The 16,800-nt window shown below is 36.9% G+C and overlaps 1 protein-coding gene across 2 annotated transcripts; it reads left to right on the forward strand.

The window, feature by feature from the left end:
- The first annotated feature begins 3,709 nt into the window (after positions 1-3,709).
- LOC107877615 lies at positions 3,710-14,015 on the forward strand. 2 transcript variants are annotated; one of them, XM_016724312.2, is made up of 4 exons: positions 3,710-4,479; positions 4,926-5,113; positions 13,292-13,363; positions 13,456-14,015. In XM_016724312.2, exons 1-4 carry the CDS (start codon positions 3,849-3,851, stop codon positions 13,843-13,845), a joined length of 1,281 nt encoding a protein of 426 aa, XP_016579798.2. In that variant the 5' UTR covers positions 3,710-3,848; the 3' UTR covers positions 13,846-14,015. The 2 variants fall into 2 exon arrangements, with proteins under 2 accessions (XP_016579798.2, XP_047262251.1); XM_047406295.1 differs by lacking the exon at positions 13,292-13,363 and having other exon boundaries at positions 3,722-4,479.
- Positions 14,016-16,800: the final 2,785 nt, after the last annotated feature.

A 16,800-nucleotide genomic window follows, 5' to 3' on the forward strand; every position in this document is an offset into this window, starting at 1 on the left:
AGGCCTTACAATTTAGCCATTAAAACCATTTAACCAATTTAGGTTCCATTACCATATTATACCATGCAAAGTTTTCAATAAAAGTCCAACTATATAATAAAAGCATTTTTATAAGAATTTTAACAAACATATTGAGGGCATATAGTTTCCAAAACTAAAACCAAGTACCAATTGACCATTCTTATGCAACCACATGTTCAAACCACCATTATAATATGAAAACCATAAGTAAAAACTTGGAAAAACATCAATCAACCATTAATAACTAAATCCCCCAACATATAATTCAAAACCCAAAACTATATCACAATTATGTCATAAAAACCATTCATAAAATATGTCATTAGTTGAACTAACAATGAGGGAGGAGTAACATGCCTTAAATTATGAAGAAGACGGAGAAAAATCACCCCTTTAGAGCCTTAATTTACCACCTTGAAGGAAACCCTAGTCTTTGCTTAAACCAAGAGCTTGAGAGAGTTTAGAGAGAGTTTATAAGTGTATAAGATTAGAATAATAGGGTAAATGGTGTCCCAATAGTGTTTTAAGTCGTGGGGTCATAAAGGGTTAAGACGGGAAATGTCCAAAATAGTCCCAACTTAAACTATAAAAATTCTCGCAGAAAGGTACGACTCCCCTCTTGAATCGTATCCACATCATATGAGTGGTACCCACCACTCGTACCCTGGATAGGATGTTGGACATCACACACTGTCCACCATACGTGCCCCAGTCGTACCATAATCGTACGATCCGTACGTTCAACCCATACCCCAGGTAGAAATATTTAGGCTGGACACTGGACAACATACGATTTAGATCATACCACTCGTACCCTATCCTTACGGATCTTAGTGAGCCACTCGTACTCAAAGACAAGTCAAATTACCAAGTTTCAGATTAAGTGAAGGATTAACCAACCAGCCCGTCATCAACCATATGAACCATACCACTATACCATAACCAAACCAAAAACTCAACCACCAAATACTGGTTAGCATACAAATTGGGCTACATAACCCGTATCCTCACCATTCAACTCGTATGGTGAGTCGCGTGATCAGCAGAGACTAAAAACCCAGGAAATTTTCTAAGGACGAAAACCCACGGTGTTTTATTTTAGAATGAAGTCAAGTCAAGAAACATGCAAATTTAGGGGAAGTCTGAACTAAATACATCAAATTTCCAACATCTGGTGTCATAAGTATAGATCATCTAGTAAATACATTCGAAATCCTGAAAGTACAATGTCTTTCTCCCTAAACAAGTAAAGATATTAATAAGATAAGAGAAATTCCGGAGTCAACTCTGAAAGCGCTAGTGCATGCCAATATCTCAAATCACCAATCTTTGACAGCACATATTAGCAACCACACATTGTATATGTGCTAGGAACTGCACCGAAAGTACACAGTAGGAATGAGTATGTAGAACAGACATACACGAGGGTATGTAGAAACTGATTAAATATCAAGTAGCACATGAAATGCATATGTAAATACAATGTAAGGAATGATAAAATAAATGATTTGAAAGTTATCACATGACTTTCTATATACACCAATCGAGCCTCAATGCTCCTAAAATAGGACCCATGAAGGGTTCATAACCTGTATACTATCTCACATCTCAAGCTCATATCTCAATTCCACATGATCGACACATCCCCCAGTCTAGGTATTTTTAAAAGTGTATCGTTTTGTTTCAAAATTAGAGTTTCTCAATGGTGCCAATATCTCATGAGTGTGTATGCATGTAATGACGATGTGATGCTCACGATCAAATTAGCATGAAGATGACAAATCCATTCAATACGTGTATAGTGAGCCCAAAAATTAACTTAATATTATCAACATTTCATGATATCAGTTCTAGTTTGGCACTATTAGAATAAATATGCATGTAAGACATTATTAGTATCATATCAACCCATAAGTCAAACATTTCTAACATGATAAAGATAAACAATGCTCAATATGGCCTATAATATCAATTCAAGCCTCCGTACGGACATCACATTGAAGAATAAAAATATTCAAATATACAATAAAGCCAATGATCGCATGGTCAATATGCAATATACAATACCATAAATTAATAACAATAGAATATAAGCCCACACACAATATAGAATAGCCCAAAAAATAATTTCCATAGTTATTTTTCCCAATTCATAGCATGTTTTACTTATTTATTAACTTTCCAATTTAGTTTGAAGAAAGTTAAGTCATAACCTCCTCAAACAATCAAAATTCAAGCTTAAAGTCCTTCAATGCAAGGCCTTCCCATTTCAAACATCCTCGAAATAAACTAAAGCGTACAAATACAACATCTACGCATTAAGAGAGAGTTAATGATACCCATATAACTTATATTGAAGCTGGATCCAAGGCAGGTTTCGGAAACAACAGGGGTAAAATTGAAATTTTATTTTAGAAACTCATTCTCCAAGTTTATAAGAGTCTACAGTATAAAGCCCACATAGAAATAAATTAAAAACAGGGTCCAAATCGAATAAAATCTATTTTTAAAAGGTGCTTTCGAAGTCTTAATCAATATAAAAGATGAGTTTAGAGATTGCCCATATGAAAATGATGAAGAAACCCAAGCAAAAATCATTTTTTTTAAGCTTGGAGGTCTAAAAATGAAGTAAAATTGCGATCGCGGATCCTGCAAAGGTCAACATTGATTAGGCCACTTAAATGGCCTTCACATTCGCGATCAGAGCTTCACATTCGCGAAGGTCCTGAGCCAAACACATCTCATTTGAGACAAACCTGTTACGTTTGCGAAGAAGGGCGATACCTGACTCGGTCCCGGCTACTCCTCGTGATCGCGACTCCTTCTTCGCAATGGCAGTAAAAGAAAATACCCTTCTCCGCATTTGCTGCCAAAGGCCCACATTCAATAAGAAGGATGCGGTTTGCACCAGGCATTAGCTATTTCACTGAAATGCATGTTTTAAATTCTCCAAACGGACCCTCGAGATTCATTCGAAAACCCACATAAATAAATCATATATGCTACTAGGCTATTTGCGACATTTCAAACTCAATGTCAATGTTGGGTTTTCAAAAAGGGATCATTTTCAACAAATTAGTCCTCGGGATTCCTATTAGGCAAATTTCACTAGTTCTCAAACAAAGGGGCGAAATATAAAATAAAGATTCCGAACCCAAATCAACCCCACTACTAACCTAAATTTCGATATTGTGGATCTAATGGAACTGTCCAAATTGCCATAAAACACTCAAACTCTCCCAAAATCTTCCCGAAGACATTGAGAACTATGCCAATCACCCATATACCCAAAATAAATGTGTAACTACTACGGAGAAGGACAAAATTGTCAAATCATATAAAAAAATAAAATTTCATAAATCAGGTCATTACAAAGTGTGACTTTCTTCAATAAATGAAAATTGTGCTAAAAGGTAAAATAAGACAAATGAACTACATATGTCTAGGTTTTCTAAAAAGACAAATATTATGAAATATCTATTTTTAATAAAAATAATGAATATTTAAAATAGGGAAATTATTTATTTTGAGAAATCAAATATAATGAACATAAATGTTCTATTTATAGAGAACTTTTTGACTTAATTCCAAAGTAACTAATCCTAATTTTTCTAAAAATAAATAAATAAGCAAACATTGCCAATAATACACAAAATATATATTTATATAAAAAATTATATTTTGACTTATAAATTGGGAAAGGTAATCCATTCCACTCCGATACTTCTACCTCTACACTCCCCATACCCTCCAAAAACCCTTTTCAATCTCCCGCCGTCCACGGCGGCGCACCCCTCCCTCCTCCGTCATCCCCCGGCGAACCACCAATGGCAACCACACCAGCTTCCGAACTCTCCGACGGACCAGTCCTAAGCGTTATCAACAAGCGTCTTCGTGCTCTCCGCAAAAAGCAAAATCGCATTCTCCAAATGGAAGAATCGGTTTCAAAAGGTAAAATCCTCAACAAAGAACAAGAAGAAACTCTCCGCTCCAAATCGACGGTCATCGCTGCTATTGACGAGCTTGAAAAGCTTCGTCAGCCACTTGCTGCTGCTGTAGCTGAAGAAATCAATCAAGTTTCCGCAGTTTCTAATACGGATACGTCGATTATTGAGTCTAGTAAAGTGGAGGATTTACTTAAACTGTTGTACTTTGGTCACATGTTTGATGTGGAATCCATGAAAAGTGATTTTGTAACGCCTACGATGTTGACTAGGACAATGGAGAGAGCTTGTTGTTTGAGTTATGATTGTATGCCGGATGATGAATCAAGTGATGTGATGGATCTGTTAGGGGAGAGAGATTTGGATTTGATTTCGACGCTTAGCGGGTTGGTTGTTTCACGGCCGGTGAATTCTCCTTTGTCACATAAGCATGCTCTTCAGAAATGTATTGAACATGCTAAGCTGTGGCTTTCGAAGTCTGAGCAGCCCATTGAAGTCAATTCCGATGCTACTTGTGAGTATAGTTTTTCTTCTCCCAAGAAAATGTTTTTGAATCTTGTGGTCTTACACTAAACATATGTAGAGTGTACTGTAATGCCCTTTAATTTCGTGGTCTGAAATATTCCCGGGGGAAAGTTAAAAATACTTATGCAGTTCATTTTGAGGCGGACTTAAAAAGGAAAATAGGACAAACGAATTGAAACTGAGGAGTAGCATATATCTATATTAAGCGTGGTTACTAGTTTGGATAGGTTTAGTTGTTGTCGTGGTCATTGTTATCCAGGTGTCGACATAGTTTAATTGTTAGGAAATGGATATGAAGGATTAACGTATCTAAGCCTAACTAGGTTGGAATGAGGTTTACCTGTTGTTGTATGTAAATTTGGAGTTTTAGCTAGATATGTCAATTTTTTGGGTTCTCAGGGTGACTTTTAGCTGGTTATGTACCCAATTTTGCAGATGCTGGGCTGAGATCAAAGCTGGATAAGATCATTGGTTCACTATATTTTACGACAGACCCTGTTAAAGTGGAGGCAGCTGCTGGTAAATATGGGTCTTATTCAGTGCCAGTAGAAGAGCATGTGGAGCCTGTGCCAGTTGATGTACCCCTGCAAGTCGATGCCCCAAGTGTGCAGTATGAGCAGAAGGTAAATGCTTACATAAGTAAAGCTTCTATAGTCTATTACTATATGTAACGTCTGAAAACATCTTGCAAACTTGCGGGAAATTTGATTGAGTGTTGGATGCACATGGACTTTGCTTGTTTTTATAATTTAATGACTGAATGGAAACTTTAACTCATTGATCATTCTGTTATATCCTTGTTTGCAATTGCTGTATAGTTTATGTAATTGTTGAGGTAATGTTAAGACCTAGTGAGTCTTCTGCTTAAGTTGGTATCTTACCTTGCAATTCACTCCTGCGGTACTTCAAGTGCACAAGCCTCCGTTCTACACTTCTTTTGAAGGAACAAGGTATTCATATGATTTGCTGTGTCGATTTTTTTAACTTGTTAACTTGTAAGACTTTGCATGTGTCATAGCCTCTAGGTTAATGAGGGGTGTTTTTTCCTATTGTTTTGGGGGAAGGATATGCATATAAGTTGGTTTGGTTTATATTTTTCTGAAACAAAAATACATGTTTTCCTTGTTATTGATTGTGTCATAAAAAGCTCATAATTTCTTCTACATTGGTCTTCGCTGTCAATTATAAAAAAAACTTCTTAAACACAGGTCATTGTGTGCTATGTTATCAATTATAAAAAAACTTCTTATACATGGGTCATTGTGTGCTATGTTATGGTGGTCTTAGATGGAGGTTCATAAGAGTGATATTAATATCTTGGATAAAATTTTTGTTGCTATAAAGCTGTTCTAGATACCGTACAGTTTCCATCTGACTGTCCATCCTCTGCTGTGCTAATGTTACATGACTTCAATTATGTGCACGTGTTTAACACACAAGTTTAGAAAAAGTAGGCATAATTTAGTTGATTGAGATAGTGTCTGAAGAGCCTACAATTCAAGGCATTTTGGATTGTAGAACTAGAGAAGTTTCGTGTTAAAGAAGTAACTTTAACTTTATTCTCAAAATGAAGAAGTGACTTTAACTTGCTATGCATGTCATTGAGAAATACCTCCCTTGGGACTTGTTAATTTATGGATTAGATTTGACAAAGAAGTTTCTGAGAAAAGTCATCTTAGAGTATTATATTCTTCTTAAATTTGTTAGTTTACTGTAGAATCTTTTAGGAGAAGATCCCGGATAGTACTTCCTCTGCCCTGGAACAAGTATAAAAATGGTAATATATCTGCAAATCCAAATATTCTATTATTTTATAGAAAATTCTCGATTTTAAAATAGGAGGTGCCTAAGTTGCTCGGACTCCGGCGCGTTATCTGAGATGGGCGGATTTGAGAGTAGCATTCGTCAAAATTTAAATTTTAAGATTCGGGGTGCGAAGTTGAAATGGATACGGGTGTTGGGATTCGACTAAAAAAATTCAAATACAACGACATACTCGGTGTATTCCCACAAAGTGGGTTTTGGGAGGTAAAGTGTATGCAGTCCATACAACTACCTCAGATAAGTAGAGAGGCTGTTTCTGATAGACCCATGACTCAGAACATATAACAGTATAACAAACAAATAATATAAAAGCACACTACAAGATGAGATAACACACTGCTAGATAATAAAGGAAATAAGACACCCACAAGGTACTACTTTAAACTTTCTATCCAAAATCATAAATATCACCGAAACACCACGAACAAGAAACTCCATGCATAGATACAAACAAAGCATTCTTTCTTACTATATGGCTGAACTCCTACTCACTAACCCTCTTCCCTAATTCGAGTCTTCCACACCTTACTATCAAGGGTCACGTCCTTCGGAAGTTGTAACTGTTCCATATCATGCCTAATCACCTCCTTCCAATATTTCTTTGGCCTACCTGTACCCCGTCTAAAATCATCCATTGCAAGCCTCTCACGTCTCTGTAGTGGAGCATCCGTGCACCTCCTCATCACACGCCCGAACCATCGCAATCTCACTTCCCGCATCTTGTCCTCTACTGAAGCCACTCCCACCTTCTTTCGAATAATCTCATTTCTAACTCTATCTTCCTGATAAGTCCACACATTCATCCCAACATCCTTATCTCCGCTACCTTCAACTTTTTGATGTTGGAGTTCTCAAGTGACCAACACTCCGCTCCATACAACATAGCCGGTCGGACTGCCACTCGGTATAACTTGCCTTTAATCTTAGGAGACACGTTCTTATCATACAAGACTCCCGAAGAAAGCCTCCATTTAAATCACTCTGCACCAATACGGTGTGTGACATCCTCACCAATCTCACCATTTCCCTGAATCATAGATCCAAGATACTTGAAACTCTCCCTCAATTGAATGACATGACAATCCAGCTTCACTACCACGTCATCCTCATCGGACACATCACCAAACTTACATTTCAAGTACTCTATCTTGGTCTTGCTCAACCTAAATCCTCTAGGCTAAGGGTGTGTCTCCAAACCTCCAACTTATCATTAACTCCTCCTTGAGTCTTGTCAATCAATACATCATCAACAAATAACATACACCAAGGCACCTCCCCCTGTATATGCTGCGTCAAAACATCCATCACCAAGGCAAATAAAAACGGGTTAAGATTCGATCCCTGGTGCAACCTTATCAAAACAGGAAAGGACTATGAATCCCCTACTACCGTTTTCACACGTGTCTTCGCTCTGTCATACATATCCTGAATCAACCTAGTGTACACCAGGGGCACCTCTCTAGCCTCCAAGCACCTCCACAAAATCTCCCTATGGACTTTGTCGCATGTCTTCTCAAGATCAATGAACACTGTGTGCAAGTTCTTTCTCTCCCTAAACTCTCCACTGACATGAAACCAAACTGATTCTCGAAAATAGTCACGATCCTCCTTAGTCTCAACTCTACCACGCTTTCCCATACCTTCATAGTATGACTCAACAACATGATACCCTTATAGTTGTTGCAACTCTGAATGTTGGTCCCCTTATTCTTATATAATGAAATCTTCGTACTCTATCTCCAACAGTTATAACAATTTTGGTCTTTTTCCACTTTTAACTGCTATTCCAATTTACTTTCCCTATGTCTCAAGTAAAAGTACATTACTTTTTCTCCTAAAAATATATCCTTTTCCTACTTTTAAGATAACTTTTTGTAGTTATTTTTTCAATTAGGAATAGTATTTTCGGCGTATATATTTTTTTTTGGGAACTGATGTATACTTTCTTACTATATCAATATAAATTCTTTTTATATTCTAAAAGAAATATAATTATCATAAAATAAAACCACCGACGTAGATCTGACTTTCTTCTAAACCAATGTCTTTGTCTCTCTCTTCCTTAACGATAGATTCAAATTCCGACAACCACAACAATGACAGTCGCCGATTTTCTCCATTCCGACAATGACAACAATTATAGTTGTAGGTTTTCACCCTTCCTATGATGACAATAATTACAGTCACCAGTTTTCTCCCTTTCGACAACGATAGCAATTTCAATTGCCGGTTTTCTCCTTTCTGACAACGACAACCAACTTTCTTCTTGATGTTGGTCAACGTCTCCGGATTCATTTGATTGAATCGGAGATGCATCCCACACCAGCATCGTCGAACCAAAGAGTCCGTGCAACATAGGAGGTGGCTGCAAGTGATTCTTTGTAAGTCACTTGTGATTATTACGAAACCTTGCCAAAGTTCTATGCCTACTCATGTAGCCCTGTAGCCAACTTACCATATGCCTTCTTCAGTATGTGTAGGTTCTAACGTGAATAGCACTTAAAATTTTCCATCTTCTTCTTTGATCCACATGATTTTTTCCTTGTGATGTATTTTTGAGTTCTGTTAATTATGTCCTCTGGCACTCTTACCTTAACCAAAGTTGGCTTGTAGTAAATGCTTGGAAATGGGAAAAGATTTGAGTTCCAGGGTTAGTACTTGTGGTGTTTTGTTATATATTTAACAACTCTCTGAAGGTGAAGGTGAAGGTGGAGGTCTGCTGGATTCCATACCTTGTTACATTATACAATTACTTCCTTCGTCACAGTTTATGTGACACCCTTTCCTTTTTAGTTTGTCTAAAAAGAATGTCACTTTCATATAATTAGAAGCAATTTAACTTTGAAATTTCTCTTTTACTTAAAATGTAATAATTTACAGCTACACAAATATCAGGTTTGTTTTAGACCACAAATTCAAGAGTCTTGTTTTCTTTATTAAACTTTGTGCCAAGTCAGACAGTGCCACATAATTTAGGATGGAGGGAGTAGTTATTTATTTATATATTTGCTTTTCCGTATGGGGTGGGTTTGGGGGTTGGAAGGATTGAAGTTGACAAGTTTGGACACTCTTGTTGACTCAGAACACCTCTTTATCTATTTTTTCTGTGGAGGGGTTGATTGAGGGCACACATGGTTGGACAACCCAACAGGTAAGTAAAGACAAACCTTTTCTCATGGCTGCATGGATAAATTTCTGGATAATGCTTATATCTTAATGTAAATCTGAAGATGATAAGAAAGTCAGTAGCACGAATAGGTAGGTGGGTGGGTGAGAGGGAGGGAGGGAGGGAGGGAGTCTTCTTCCTTCAGCTTAACATTTGTGAATATGCTTCTCTAAAATGGTATAGGGAAGTGAACCCAAAAATTTGCGCTACTCCGTATGTGGTAAATGAACTAATAAAGGTGAAAGAGAAAAGACATCATTTCACCCCTGAACTTGTCCTCGCAACTTACTTTAGTACTTTAACTTAACACACGATTATTTACACCCCTTAATAAGTTTAAAGTGAATTAGTATTACCCCTAATGCTGATGTGGAATTTTTCTTAAAATAAAGAAAAAAAAAGCGTCTGTTATGTAAAAAGGAGATGCTCCTTTTTTATTTATTACCACACCCTACATACCCCCCCTTTCTTCTACAGTACATCATCGAACAAAAATACCCATTTTCTCCAACCATTAATTCAGAGTTCTCTTCGATTTTGCCGGAGAAATCATCGACTTCTTCACTTTCATTTGCTATATTTACACTTGCTTTTTTATTGGAGTGATAAAAGCAAGTTTGGTTGAATTTGATGCTTTCGATTCTCTTTCACAACGCTTTATGGTATTTTAATGATAATTTAAGCCTATGCTACTTCCCCCATAAAGATTTGGTAGGACCAATATTTCTAACTAAGCACACATTTTGTTCCAGAATTGCTTCATTGATTGAGTTCGAAGAACAACAAAACTAAAAGATATTCATAACTTCTATTTTTAGAGCTCATTGAACTTTATCTATTCTTTATTTATGTCACTTGTAACAAAGAAAATTATTAGTATTTTATTTCTGAAAATGATAATTGTTTACAGTTTCAAGGGTGGATTTGACTTTTGGAAACGTTGAGGGAGTTAGAATTGAAGATCGAGATGGTGTTTAATGGAGGAAAAACCTTAAATCAGTGTCTTCGTGGTTGTTCTCTTGGTGGTGTTAATGGGGAAAATGAAAAAAATTGGAAGGGGGGGGGGCTATTTGCAGAAGTGGGGGAAGGGGGAGGGGTGTTGTGAAGAAAGAAAATGGGGGGTGGGGGGACCTTTTTTTATTTTATATATATATATATAGAGAGAGAGAGAGAGAGAGATTACTTTTTAAAAAAGAAAAAAATAGTAATTTCTTTCGTGACAATGACATGGCGCTGATGTGGCAATGACATGGCACGTGTGTAGTGCACCTTCCGCTGTGAGATTGAGATTGTGATTTTAAGGTTGTATGTAATTCAATTGAAAGTTGTTTAGGGGGTAAATAATTACACATAAAGTTGAAGTGTTAAAGTAAGTTGTGAGGACAAGTTCAGGGGTGAAATGATGACTTTTCTCATGATGAAAATATGAATGATGAAAGTCTGATGGGTGGTGTCTAATACATAAGTATATTGTTTGCTTAAAGAACTTGTAACCTTGGATCTTGAGTTTGCTCAATCTTTCCTCACTTCTTTTACATAAATTTCTGGCTGTGTATTCTTAAGCTCTTTTGGCAACCTTAGCTTGCTTTTTTAGCATTTTCACTGAAACTAGTCAATGTCACCTATGTAAAAGGAGTATTGGACAAAGTATTTGATTTTCACGAGAATCTTTTAACCTATGTAAAAGGAGTACTGGACAAAGTATTTGATTTTTCATGAGAATCTTTTATCCTTAATTTATAGCTGTATATGAGAACCCTTGCCTATCTATGTGTGTTTCATTGTAGTCACTACTTTTGGCATCGGAAATGTGTAATCCTGTTTTCTTATAAGACTCGCTTCTAATTTACTTGATTTTCGAAAGGGCTATCCTTGTGCATTTACAATGTTGTAAATGCATCGAAGTTTTTTTGTGCACTTCTCGTCTCGTTTGATATTAACAGCGCCCAAGCGCACACGCAAGTGTACGTGGTCTTATCAAGTAATTTAGTGGCTTCAATTTAGTGGCTTCAAGGAAGCCCAAGTATCGATCTCTCAGGTACTTGCGTTCGGCCCCTATCTACTTCTAGTTTAACCAATTGAGGAGAGTAGCAAATAAAGTTGTAATTTTGTAAATTAAAACTAATCTAAACTAATGCATAAAATAAAATCTTGGACAATCAATGGAGTAAAGCCCAGGGTTGCCGCATTTCGAACAATCTTACAAATCTCTATTCCTATCGCAGTCTAATTGATTATCGGATTGTTGATTCGCAAGGTTTATGCTACGATTTTAGTCTCCCGACCTCAAATCTTTTATCTATTGAACATTGCAACCACAACTCCTGCAGAGATACAACAATTCTTCTAGATTCAATAAGTTATCTTCTTGCAATTGAACCAAACAAGGCTTCTAGGTATATTCCCATCCTAGATGCTATTTCAAACTCCTTGTTTCATAAAAGAGTAAGAACCTTGTTCCTTAATTTCTTCATTCTATCCTATGATTCTCCTCCCGGATTCACATAGAAATATAGATTTATTCTAATGGTAGCTAATCATTAAAATAGTAGGCTCAAGAAATTAAGAACAACCCGAATGATAATCCAAAATTAAACTACAATAAAGAATATTAAAAAGTATTCATGTTCTTGGCCTCAACCCTGGAAAGAGGGTTTTAGCCTTTAATGAAAATATTCATCATCCAATCCCTTGGAATGATGATACAAACAATTAAAAAAATTAAATTAAAGAATGATAAAACCTAAAAAGAAGTTGTGGTATCCTCCAATGATGTTCCAAGTTGATCTAGGGTTTCAAGAGGTCCCAAGATCTTTAAAACGTTTTTTAGGACGTTATATTTATAGTAGGCAAGTTATAAACCAAGTTGGATTAGGTTTACACGCTGTTTTCCTTCAGCTGGGCGAAATTTTTTCGATTTTGGTGCTCCTCGCGTCGCGCTGACATGCTAATTCACAATTGTCAAAAATTCTGTCAAATTCCAGTAGCTAGTTGTGATTTCAACGCGTCGCGGAGCCTCCTTAAACCCCATTATATAGGCTACACGCGTCTATGGGTTGAAAATTTGGGCCTCTTCTAAATCTAGTGATGTTTTGAACTCATCTATTGGACTCTCCTACACTCCACACGCGCTCAATACATTACAGGCGTCAAAATTGCGTCCAGCTTGTGTCTTGTGCTTTCGTTGAGCCATTCCGAGCCTTCTTGAGTTGTTTCCACTTGATTTGAAGCTTGTATATCCTTCATATATCATCATAATTCATTCACCAAGCATCCTAAAGCATTAAACACATCAATTAAGAGCTCAAAACAACACAACATCCTCATCGATGAACTAGAAACACGAGCTAAGCATAGGCTAAATTCACATTGAGCTTTAACTCATTGTTTTGACTCTTTTCTTGATCCAATTGACCCTTGAACATTATAAATAAGTTGTTTTACTTAATAACAACCATAGTAACTCGTTAAAACACATTAGAACCCAACACAAGAGACTAGAAAGAACCTAGCTCAAGCTAGTTACTCTAGTTTTCTCGGTTGACTTTTAAATGCTCAAATTGAATCAAAACTCATGTGAAACCACTATTAAACATTGTAAGCACACATACCTGGACACATAAATGATCATTTATATCATTATCAACACATATAGCATAAGAATCATCCTCAAAACAAGGCTAAAAAGGCTAGAATAGTAACGCTAGAATGCATAAATACACCCAACATCAGATATCACTGTTGTTTAGTGGTCCGTGCAGTAACTTTCCTTCATATTATCATCCAACTGTGAATGTTAAATGGTTAACAGGACGTAGAAGCTGCAAGTTCTCAAACAATTGAAACTAGTGAAATTCATGTTAGCAATGTGGAACTGCAGCAGGTATTCTTGTCCTTTCTATGAGAATTTTCTGTAGTTTAGTGGTTGTATCCACTGTATATGACATTCTGTTCTTCCTTTTATACTCTTTGCAGGGGGAACAGGATAACGTGGTGTCTCAACAACATGCTGAACCAGAAGAATTTGCATCTGAGGCTGAAGGCGTTGATAATATGAGGAATGCAGAGTTCATTGAGCAACAATCTGTTCCCCGAAGGTCTTACCAGAATCAGAATTACAGGGGTAACCGTGGTGGGAGTGTGGGTGACCGTCGTGGATACTCCAATGGCCGTGGAGGACGTGGCAGAGGAGGGTCTTACCAGAATGGCCGCAGTCAATACTACGATCAATCTGGTACTTACCAACAGAGGAACTATAGTAACTATAGGGGAAGGGGTGGCAGGGGTACAGGTGGGGGTGTAGGTTATAATCATTATGCTTCAGGTGATCAACCAGACAGTTACTCTGCTGCTGATTTAAGGTGATTATAGATCCTTTGCTAGCTTCTTCAAGGTGGTAAAACTGTTTCCCTAATTAGATGGATGCACACAAGTGTTTTCTGCTTGTTCGTGCATCATCCTGGACGCTTTGTAGCTGAATGAATTGGGAAATGTTAGTCAATTTGAGAAAGAATAGACTTGTTGCTTGGCTTCAAGTATTCCCTACCCCCCCCCGCCCTCTCTTTGTTTTTCTTTTTTTGTTTGGGCTCTGAACTTTCTAAATTGTGCTAATTCTATATAGCACATAACAACATAGTTATGTAGCGCCCCGGGCTTTGGTTAAATGTTGAGGGCAACACATGTACAGGGTAAATGCATGTCATGAGTTTAAACTCTATAGCAGAGGGATTGCTGCTTACTAGACAGTGCATCTTCATATCATTGAAACTAAGACATGCTAAATTAACATACAGATTTTGTCTCTGAATTTTCGAAATTGTGCTAATTCTAAAGCACGGAACAACTTAGTTATGTAGCGCCCTGGGCTTTGGTTAAATGTTAAGGAGGGCAACACATATCATGTACGGGATAAATGCATGTCCTGAGTTTGAACTATATCGAAGAGAGATTGGTGCTTACTAGAGTGTGCATCTTCATATCATTGAAATTAAGATATGCTAAATGAACATACAGATTTTTAATTTTTTTTTTTGGCGGCGCTACTTTTTTGCTTTGCCAAATTCTTCGACTCTTAGCTCATAAGCATTTTATCATCGAAAGACGAGTAAAATACTAAACTTTATTGATAGTCATTTTTTAGCCTTTGTAATTAAAAATAAAGTTATCAATTTTTTTGAAAACCAACTGAAATTCATTACCAAAAGAATTCTAACTCAGATGAAAGGATGCCACTTAGACAATATGTCCCCATTGCCATCCTAAAATAACACCAAAGAGCAGCAGGGCAACCAACATTTATACGCACTAAGCTACGGTACTACTAGTTAAGATAGCAATTACAGTACTTCAATCGTCTTGCATGTTGACCCCTCAAGACTTTGTTGTGGATCTCTGGAATTATTTGTCTGATAATCTGGGAGTTCTTCTGCTGCTTATTCTGGAAAATTCTCTGATTTCTTGCCAAACGTGATATTATACCATTGCAGGCATGACCAATCTGTAGACCTCAGCTCTTGGAGTTCTACTTTCCATTCCGTAGGCTCTCTTTTAATGTCACAGCTAAAGAAGAGATTGTTGGGAAAAACAAAGAACTAATAAAGTTCATGACAAGGTAATAGCGGAAGTAAGTATTTTAACCAAAACAAATACGACAAGATAAAAATAAAATCAACCTATGAGACATCGAGATTTATGTGGAAAATCCCTTCAGTGTGGAGTAAAATCATGAAACTAAAGCTCCCTTATAATAAAAAAGCATCCCAATTTTGATCTCCAAAATAACCATCAAAGAAGTGATAAGCAACAAACAACAATAGATAAAAGAAAGCACCAAAAATTAGAGAAGAAAAGAAGCAAAATCACTAAAATGCAATTATTATTCATGGATGAAAATATGGAGCTACGAGACTCTAAATACATTTATTCTAGTTTTCAATTAAAGATTCAGGAACAAGTTATTCAAAAATCAACTCAAACAAACAAGAAACGAATTAGAAATCACAATTTGAAGTTGATTGCTAGAACTGAATAGTAGTGCAAAAATCTGCGCACTTTTCTCTCACATGGTTGTTGAAAACTCTCTTTTTGTATGTAAATAATGTTAGGTTGTGGAGCCTGATTAATATGTGACGTACTGTTATATATTAATGTTCACGCAGTTCAACCTCCGCGGTAAGGTTGCCGGGGGGTGTGGGGGACAGAGCCCCGACCCAAATTTTATGCCCTTTTATTCTCATTTCTCCGTGTAACTGTAAATACTCTGAGTCATTAATATAAATAGCCCGTCCGCCGTGGATTTTACTCACGGGTGTTACCACGTAATTCATTCTCACTTATCTATCTCTCTCCTCAAGAACTTTCTCTCTAGTTTTCTTCATCCTCTCTATAGATTTAGTATGTGTGCAGGCAAATCGACCCTAACAACTGGTATCAAAGCTTGGGAGATTTATCACGATCACTGAAGATGGAAGGATCAAAGCTTGGAATCGAGAAGTTTGATGGATTCGATTTTGATTTCTAGAAGATGCAGATCGAAGGCTATCTGTACCAGAAAGATCTTTACGAACCCTTGACCAGGGTGAAGTCGGAGTCCATAACGGAGGAGAAGTGGAAGCTCAAGGATCGACAGGCTCTAGGGCTGATTCGGTTTACTTTGTCGAGAAACGTGGCGTTCAACATCGTCAAGAAAAAAATCACGTTCGATCTATTAAAGGCACTATTAAAGATGTACGAAAAAACATCTATGATGAACAAATTGTTTAATTTACAGATGTCTGAGAATGGATCTGTTGCTGATCATATAAACGAGTTCAATATGATTGTTAGTCAACTATGTTCTGTGGATATTAATTTCGAAGATAAACTTAAAGCATGATTTTGATGTCATCTCTGCCCGAGTTCTGGGATACTGTTGTTGCTGCGATTAGAAGTTCCCATGGATCTGAGAAATTAAATTTTGATAAAATCTGAGATATTGTTCTTAGAGAAAGTATTTGTAAATGATAAATTAGGGAGTCATCTGGTAGTGCTCTCAGCGTTGATCGAAGAGAGATAGACCAATCGAGGGGTCAGAATACACATGGCAGATCAAAATTGAAGAATTATGGAAAATCTCCATAAAAATCCAATGTGACATATTGGAATTGTGGAGAGAAAGGACACTTTCAAACAGAGTGCAAGAAACACAAGAAGAAGAAGAATCAGAAATACGGAGATGATAATGAATCCGTTAATTCAGCAGAAAACATTAGGGATTCTCTAATCCTTAGTGTGGACAACCTAGTTGAATCCTGGATATTGGATTCTGGTGCATCTTTTCAT

This window comes from Capsicum annuum, chromosome 1 (assembly GCF_002878395.1).
Source record: "Capsicum annuum cultivar UCD-10X-F1 chromosome 1, UCD10Xv1.1, whole genome shotgun sequence".
Lineage (NCBI taxonomy): Eukaryota > Viridiplantae > Streptophyta > Magnoliopsida > Solanales > Solanaceae > Capsicum > Capsicum annuum.

Coding starts and splice junctions, on each gene's coding strand:
- LOC107877615 (XM_016724312.2), top strand. CDS start 3,849: ATGGCAACCACACCAGCTTCCGAACTCTCCGACGGACCAGTCCTAAGC. Junction 4,480..4,925: donor AGTCAATTCCGATGCTACTT/GTGAGTATAGTT, acceptor CCAATTTTGCAG/ATGCTGGGCTGAGATCAAAG. Junction 5,114..13,291: donor GTGTGCAGTATGAGCAGAAG/GTAAATGCTTAC, acceptor AATGGTTAACAG/GACGTAGAAGCTGCAAGTTC.